This window comes from Camellia sinensis, chromosome 2, assembly GCF_055761805.1.
Source record: "Camellia sinensis isolate YWXY chromosome 2, ASM5576180v1, whole genome shotgun sequence".
Lineage (NCBI taxonomy): Eukaryota > Viridiplantae > Streptophyta > Magnoliopsida > Ericales > Theaceae > Camellia > Camellia sinensis.
This window is the reverse complement of record NC_138962.1, coordinates 75,728,121-75,736,634: the sequence shown is the minus strand read 5'-3', so window position 1 is coordinate 75,736,634 and position 8,514 is coordinate 75,728,121. Positions and strand designations below refer to the sequence as shown.

The window sequence follows — 8,514 nt, the reverse complement described above, 5'->3', positions numbered from 1 at the left end:
CATTTCTATCGTAATTAGGATATAAAATAAAGAAAATTATTGTAATTTTTACTATCATTGTTTGGTTAAGTTGGAAATAAATATATAAATAAAATAAACTAGTGATTTCTTTCCAATATACTCTTACAAGTTATTTTATCAAAATAACTTTTTATGTTTTTATTTCTTTTGTAAGTAGATGGACAATTTTGGTATATACAAAATAATTTTCCTCTTTTTTTTTTTTGTCTTTTTCTCTCTCCTTATGGTGAGATTCACAAAATGAGTTAAGAGAGAAATATTTCTTACCATTTTTCCTAATTTCTCTCATATTTAATAATCCAAACAAGATTGATTTATTTTATTCATATTTAATAATCCAAATCACTTAATCCAAACAAGGTGTAATCAAAATTGATTCCCCACCATTTTTATGGTAATTAATTGCCCCAAAATCCATTTCTTTGTAATTTTCTCTTAAAAGCTAGCAGACAATAAAAATTCATAAATATGCTATGGATCGATAAAGTACAACCTCCTAATCCCTTCATTTTAGAATTTTCAATAGAAATAATCTCAGCAACATTTTAGAAACAATGCCAACTGGAGAAAACATGCAGCTAACCTTAATAATAGAGAACCTGTGAAGGTACTGTGCCTGCACGGCACCATGTTGTGAGCAAATCTATTCCAATAATTCAAACTATTCATATTGTAAAATTCATCAAGTTTATAGCCTATGTTTAAAAAAATAAATGTTTTAACATAATTTTGATACTTTTTTAAATACAGTTCCGGTTCAATCATGGAGCTATACATATCCGATTAATCTCATTTTTATGTGGATAATATTCTCGACGAATCTTATAACATGAACAATTTAAATTATTAAAATAAAATCAATACAAACATCAATTGCAGCGTCACAGCACCTTCCCCTTTGCCCAATAATAAAAGGGCGGAAAATTAAATTTTAAACAGCAAGGCTACACAGAAATGTATAAATAACAATTGCAATTGCCCTTTTACTTCAAAAAGGATTTGAGAGCTTTCCATTTCCGACAACCAAACAAAATTTTTTCAATAAAATGACTCCGTGATATTGTAGTAGCAAGGAAAAAGAGAAAACAAAACAAAAGCTTCCAAGGAAAAAAGAAAACCCCCATGTTCCTCATTACAAAGCAGCGGGAGAGCGCCAAAACAACCAAACTGATAGTAAATGGGGAAATTTACCCATACCTACAACGCCAATAGGGGACAAAAACATGACTCTACGGATGTCATCAAAAGGCCAAATGGCACACCTGAATAAACATGACTTCGTTGAAGCATCCCCACCATCATGAGAAACCAAAGCCAGTTCAGCAACCCCTTTCACTGCACCTGAGGCTCGACAATGCGGGACCCAAACAAGACAATGAGATGCCTGACACAACTCCAAATATTATACCCACCATACATAATGAAGACTTCAATGAAATAGCTTCTCAGAAGTCCTGCAAATTTCAGACATACAAACTTGTTCAAAACACCAATATAGCATCCAAAAGATGGAAAGGAATGTTTAAAATCACAAAATTAAGCTAAGCAGCATGGACACTACTAAAAAGATACGTGCCACGTCTAACACCGTGTTCAACTTGACACTAGTCCGACATTTCCCAACACTTCAACACACAAAAAACACATTACAAGTTTGAGTAAATTGGAATCTAATGATAAAACAAAAACAATAAAAATTTATACATATTCTCCTCTTTTAGACATTAAAAATTATTATCTGAGTTAAATATTTATATATGACATATAATAATAAATATATAAAATTACACATTTTGCATGTATCTCACACATGTCGCGTCCTATATTTTTTGAAAAAATTTGTATGAACATGTCTGCATTATGTCATAGTGAATTTGAGATGGAGAGTACCTTCAGTTAAAGCTGAATCCACCAGAAGGAACAGGAAGCTCACTCCCCCCAAAGTTAAACCCAGGTTTGGACGCATCACCAGGAGGCATTGTTTCATCATCTTCCTCCAACCAGTACGTCTCAAGAATCTTAACGGCTTTCTCATAAATCTCATTGTTGTCATGACTCTGAAGGTTCTCAATTTTCTCTAAACCGTCAGCATCATCGATCATTTGAGCATAGAGATTTACATCTCCTGATTGGCCCAAATTTTTCTCAGCTTCCCCAACCTTCAAGATGTTTTCAAGTCCTTCTAAACAGACTGTGACAATCCTCGGATCAGGACATACAAGAAGATCACATAACGGCTTGATACATCCTTGGCTCACGAGGTACCTGTCACCAAAAATAAAATTAGCAAAGTTCATTGAAATATACTATGATACACTCTCAAGTGAACAGAATATTTGCCAAGATATCATACTTAATTTGTTCATGACTTCCACCAGAGGTAGCATTTGAGATTGCCCAGGCAGCCTCTTTCTTAATATCAAATTCCGCACTCTGAAGCAAATTAATTAGAGGGCCAAAAATATTGGACTCAATCACAGCCTGTAGAATTTCAAAATCCACGTGTCAATCGTATATAAATGGCCAAAAGTGCACAAGGCTCCAGAGAGGTTTTTGTGGTTGAAAGTGATAAAAATATCACTGGTCATTTTTCTCAGTAGTATCCCATTACTAATAAGATAAACCCAAGAAACCCTAAAATATGAGCCAACAATATGACACATCAAACCACATGTAAAAAAGAGGCTTAGTTTTGCCAATTACCTGAATCTGCTCCTTGTTTCCAGCAGTAATGTTTGAAATTGTCCAACAAGCTTCCTTCTTGATACTCTTCTTATAATTACTCGACAACAGGTTCAGAAGACATGGTAGTGCTTGATGGTTGATAATACACTGGTGGAAGAATAGCAACAAAATCCCATTCAGTGTGTTTGGTTTCAGTTTTTTGAGTTCAATTTTCTAGAAATTAAGGGTATGTTTGGTTTGGTTTGGTTTGGTTTGGTTTTGGGACAGTAGTTTTTAAAAATTGTTTTGGGGAGAGAGTTTAGAAATATTTTTGGTTTGTTTGGTTGTGTATTTTGAAACGACAATGCTACGTAGCTCAAATTTTGTGACTCAAATGGCCAAAACGACGTCGTTTTGAGTACAGAACAACATAAAAATGACCAAAACGATGTCGTTTTAGCCATTTGAGCCACTTTTGAGCCACAAAATTTGAGTTACGAGACATTTTCCATTTTGAAAGTAGTTTTAAAGTTTGGAAGTTTTGAATGATTTGATATTTTGTTATAATTGAATAGATGTGTGTGAAAAAAAAAATGATTGAGAATGGGAGAGGAGAGAGAAAAAGTGATTGATTGATAGGTAAAAAAGAGAAAATTATTTTGAAAATTATTTTGAAAAATTTACAAACCAAACAAATTTTCGTGTTTTTTAGTTTTTAGTGAATATTTTTAAAATTTCAAACACTTTTTTTACTTTTTTAGTTTTTAGTGAATATTTTTAAAAATATTTTAAAAAACTAATATACTGAATTTTCCTTCTTTTTTTTTTTGTACTTTTGGTATTTAGTGACTTTTTTAAAGATTTTTTTCCACAAATATTATACTTTTTAAGTAGATTTATGTTAGGTGTGTCTAAAAATTAAAAAAAAAAAAATTTCTTAAAATATTAAAAAAATCAGTGAAAACAAAAAAAAAATACGAAAAACAAAAAACAAAAAAATAGAATTTTCTGAAAAGTATTTTCTGAAAACCAAAACCAAGCATGTTTATTAGCTTTGTGCAAAACTTATGTAAGTATTTGCATACCCAAAAAAATAAAGAAGTATTCAAAACTTGAACATTAAATTTCTGTATTAGGCAAGTCTTCATTGGACTAGACCCAAAACAAAGAAGATCACCTTAACGGGTGAAAAAATAGCTGGATTTTAATGAGGCATATTGCACAGACAGACTAAAACATGGAACAATATTCAGGAAAATAGCCAATATTGGTGTTTTACTAGTTTTTACTGGTGTTTACGAAACGCAAGAAATGGTGAATGTAATGTAAGCAATAAGCATATCAGGAAAAACATAGGCTACAACAATGAAATTAAATTGATGAAGCATTGTCAAACTTCCTATCACTAAAAGTAAAAGACATGGTTACAATTAACTATATTAGACCGTCCATACAATTAATTATCAGAGTCCTCATCAATATTATAATTATCAACCAAATATCAAGGAAAAAGATTTACAAAATCTCACTTGCCACAGTCAAACTATAATTTACTGGGAATCCATTTGCCATCCAAAACATTTTGCAGCTTTTGCCATGGTAGATCTATTGTAATTGATATGAATAAGGCTTTGCCTATGGGGACAAAGCATTTGATGTTTCATTCTACAAGAACTGACAATTTGACAATATATACATGTATGTGTGCAGGTGAGGTGCGAGTTTGAAACTGTTTGGTGTCATCATCCAAATTGAACGAAGTCAAATATTAGGGCTCATTGAATTTGTAAAGATATTGTGAAGGTTGTATTTAAAAAATAAATAAATAATTCCAAATCACCAAATTCACCGATCTCAACCCGGCAAGCCTTTTTTCTGAACATCAACCATCCATATAAAATTGGGTTCATAAATACCAACAATAAATTTTATGAAATTTCAGCAACATGTATCACCTTAAATCCTAGCTCTAGCCATTTCCCATCCCTGAAGTGCACTAAATTATTCTACCCCCCTAAATCTATAAATTACCCATTACTCTAATGAAAACAAAGCATCACATGGTAACCATCCAATTGACTGATCCACATGACTTCATTCAAACCAAGAATGAAAAACCCATTTCAAAAATCCCATTTGTAAAATAAACATAAAGAGAAAGAGAAAGCATGTAAAATATGCGTATATATGAGAAAACACAAGAAAACATGTTTCCAATTGCCTAGTACCTGAGTTTGCATGTCATCTCCAGTGACAATGTTACCAACTGTACGAAGAGCAGGAATTAGCACTGAGGGAGATGGGTGACTGAAATTCCAAAAACTTCAATGTTAGGGCAAATAACAAATGAAAGAGAAGACAAAGGCAACTCACAAACAAATGAAACTAACAAGCATATGATATAAAATAAAATACTCACAGTAAGAGCTCAATAAGCCGGGGGCACACTCCTGCTTCAATAACAGCTTGAATTTTATCATTCGTACCATCTGAAAGATATGAGAGGGCCCAACATGCATCTGTCAAGACTTCTTCATCATTTGAGTGAATAAGACGCTGAAGTGCTGGGAGTGCAGGCTTAGTCTGTGCAATGAAATTGGGAGAAGACAGTGATAGGAATATTAAATTTAGTGGTCAGCAATTTACCAACAAGTATATATATATATAGTAGTCAGCAAACAGTACACAGACATAAATATAGACTTTTAATGATATGATTCATCCTTACTACTTTTGAAGAATAATAGTTGTGATCTTTTTTATAATGCTCACGCAGCATAGATATGTAGGTGGATATCATAAAAGTAGTGTCATTCAGATTCAATACCCGAAAAATTAAATACATTGCATCATTCCACAAAGACATAAAAAAATTTATTACTTTTCTAGCATAAACCAACTCAGCAAAGCCTAAATTTCAACCCAAACATTGCCCACATATTAAAATTAAATCAATTTCTTTCTTCCAGAGGACGTTGATAATGGAATGTAAATCAAAAGATCATGTAGAGCTCTATATATAAGGAAATAGACACATTATGAGGGCCCAGACACTTATCATCCAATGTATATGTTTGTAAAAAGTAAGATTAAAAAGGGAAACAGCACATCAAATAGGCCTACCTGATCAAAAGCAGGCTGTGGCTTGCCTCTACAGAAATTCGAAAGCGTCCAAGTAGCATTTCTCAGCATGGAAAGCTTGGCATGCTCGTTCAACTGTGCCAGCAAAGGAAGCAAAGCTCCATGGCCAAGGACAAGATCACGGCATTTAGGAGAATCACCAGCAACATTTCCCAACGCCCACACTGCCTACATGTCCAAATGCACCCACAATTCATCAGTTATGCTAGCAAACGTAAAATGATATTTCCAAACACAAATACTAAAATACTAGACAGTGGTCAAAAGCAAGAAATTATAGCAACCACAATGACAAAAGAAAAATAAAATCAAATGTGATGCTACCGAAAACACATTAACGAATAAGAACTACGGAAGCAATAGTGTATCTTCACAAGAATGTACCTGCTCTCTAACATCATCACTAGGAGAACCAAGAAGCTTCACAAAGATTGGAACGGCACCATGATCAATTACGACCTTTGTGTTCTCAGATGTCCCAGAAGCAATGTTTGTGAGAGCCCAAGCAGCCTCAAACTACACAAATTTTAAGAACAAAGACTGTAAAGATGAAACTCCATCAATGCAAAGCTATAACAAAGAGAAAACAATGAACAGCATTACGGACCTGAAGTTGCGGGAAGTCCTCCCTCACAAGAAACTCAACAAAACGAGGAACAACTCCTGATTGAATAACTTCCTCGATTGGAGGACTCCGTTCTGTAAAACATTGAATTAAATAATTTATACATCTTCAGACCATAAAATACATAACCTAGTATAAAGGACCCCATAATCACCTATCGATAGCAACTTCCGAAACTGGGTAGTAGCTTCTAGTTGCAAATTACCATCCTCAGACCAAACACCTGCAACCATTGCAGGTAGATGCTCTAACTGCAATCAACCACAATAACCAAATAACCACATAAATATCCATGATAACAAGAAAATCCAACTATTTCAAGAACAGCAAGCAACATGTTACAGTCAATAACGGCAATCATTAATTCACAAACCCCCAATACGACAAAACTTCAACGGCAACAAAAAATAAAACAAACACCCAATACGACAAAACTTCAACTGCAATGAAAAATAAAACAAACACCCAATAACAGGAGATGCTCTAACTGCAATCAACCACAATAACCAAACAATCACATAAACATCCGCAATAACAAGAAAATCCCACTATTTCAAGAACAGCAAACAACAAATTACCATCAGTAACGGCAATCATTAATTCAACAAACCCCCTATACAACAAAAACTTCAACTGCAACGAAAAATAAAGCAAACCCCCAATGCGACAAAACTTGCAACGAAAAATAAATGAATAACTAAATAACCATGAGGATTAATTACTCCAACCACCACCACATAATTGCTTCCTACATCGAAAATACTTCACAATTTAATATAGCACTTCATGACAAAAACACTCAAAATGGGTCAAAAAAAGCTCAGTTACGATGAATAACAGCAATCCTTAATTCAACGAACCCTTAATACGACTAAATTCCAACTGCAACCAAACATAAATGAATAAGTAAATAACCATAAGGATTATTTACTCCAACCAACAGCATAATTTAATACAAACCCTCAAAATCAATGACATAATCACAATCCATGGTGTACAACATAAACCCTAAACTTCAGATCAATATCAGAAAATGAAGCTATTGGAAGTAAATTAGAAATGAATAAACCTTCTTCTCGACAGCAGAGGAGGATTGAAGAGTGGAAGAAAATTGCTGATTAGGTTGAAGGCCTTCGCGACGCTTTTTCTGCAAGCTCTCTTCTCTACGGTTCTTCCGGATCTCCACCATGTTGTCTTCCCTCCTCCTCCTACCTTCTTCTGCATCCACAGCTACCTTGTACCTGTTGCGGCGAACCTCGGTTCTCGCGCTTGGTCTCAGCGACATCGTTGATCTCTCGATCCAACAACAACAACAACAATCACTGTGAAATTGAAAAACCTAGATAGAGAAAGCGATGGATATACAGAGATATACGTATACGTAGAGAGAGAGAGAGAGAGAGAGAGAGAGAGAGAGAGAGAGATGGCGGAGAGGGTATGGGGTTTTTGGTTTCAATGGAGGAGAAAACAGGAAGTTTAATATAGGGTTTTCGCTACTAAAATGGGCATAGATCAGCGGTTATTTACGAAAATGGCATTGAATTTGAATTTGAAGACGACGACGATGACTGTCATTTGGGATTGGATTTTGCCAAGGCACCTTTTACGAACTGCGCGAAAGATGTTTTGTATTGTAGCTAGCGATGGTGTAGAATTTATAGTTCAAACGACGGCGTTTGCTTTCAAGATTGGGCTTGTGGTTTTAGGAGGGGTTTCTTGACAGTATCATTCTCTACTATTATTTAAAACAAAACCCTTTATGACTGGTTAGCCGTTAACGTAGGTCCCACTGACAGTATTATATATACTCAACTAAATAATTGTCCCAAAAAAAAAATAATTGTGCAGTTATGATTATTTATTAAAAGAATTAATAATACATAATTTTAAAATAGTAATTTTAATGAAAATTTACTGAAATGAAAGAGAGAGAGTAGAGAAAGATAGAGTGAGGAATATGGGCCTTTATATCACGTGAACACTCTCCATATCATTAATTTTTAAATTAGAACTCTCAAATATTATTGTTATGAAAATTTGTGTTAATGGATATAAAAATGTTT

The 8,514-nt window shown here is 33.9% G+C and overlaps 1 protein-coding gene across 1 annotated transcript; it reads right to left on the bottom strand.

The window, feature by feature from the left end:
• Positions 1–1,002: 1,002 nt before the first annotated feature.
• Positions 1,003–8,125, bottom strand: LOC114305532 (importin subunit alpha-1a). The gene is made up of 11 exons (XM_028250640.2): positions 7,521–8,125; positions 6,606–6,702; positions 6,434–6,525; positions 6,211–6,342; positions 5,809–5,994; positions 5,105–5,268; positions 4,914–4,992; positions 2,725–2,853; positions 2,375–2,502; positions 1,912–2,286; positions 1,003–1,475 (listed from the first exon to the last, which is right to left on the bottom strand). Exons 1-10 carry the CDS (start codon positions 7,734–7,736, stop codon positions 1,914–1,916), a joined length of 1,596 nt encoding a protein of 531 aa, XP_028106441.1. The 5' UTR covers positions 7,737–8,125; the 3' UTR covers positions 1,003–1,475; positions 1,912–1,913.
• Between the last annotated feature and the right edge of the window lie 389 nt (positions 8,126–8,514).

Excerpts from the sequence above, each read along its gene's own strand:
- LOC114305532 (XM_028250640.2), bottom strand. The coding sequence starts at position 7,736 with ATGTCGCTGAGACCAAGCGCGAGAACCGAGGTTCGCCGCAACAGGTAC. Across the intron at positions 6,526-6,605 it reads TCGGAAGTTGCTATCGATAG|AACGGAGTCCTCCAATCGAG; the intron begins GTGATTATGGGG and ends AATGTTTTACAG. Across the intron at positions 2,854-4,913 it reads GAGATGACATGCAAACTCAG|TGTATTATCAACCATCAAGC; the intron begins GTACTAGGCAAT and ends TTCTTCCACCAG.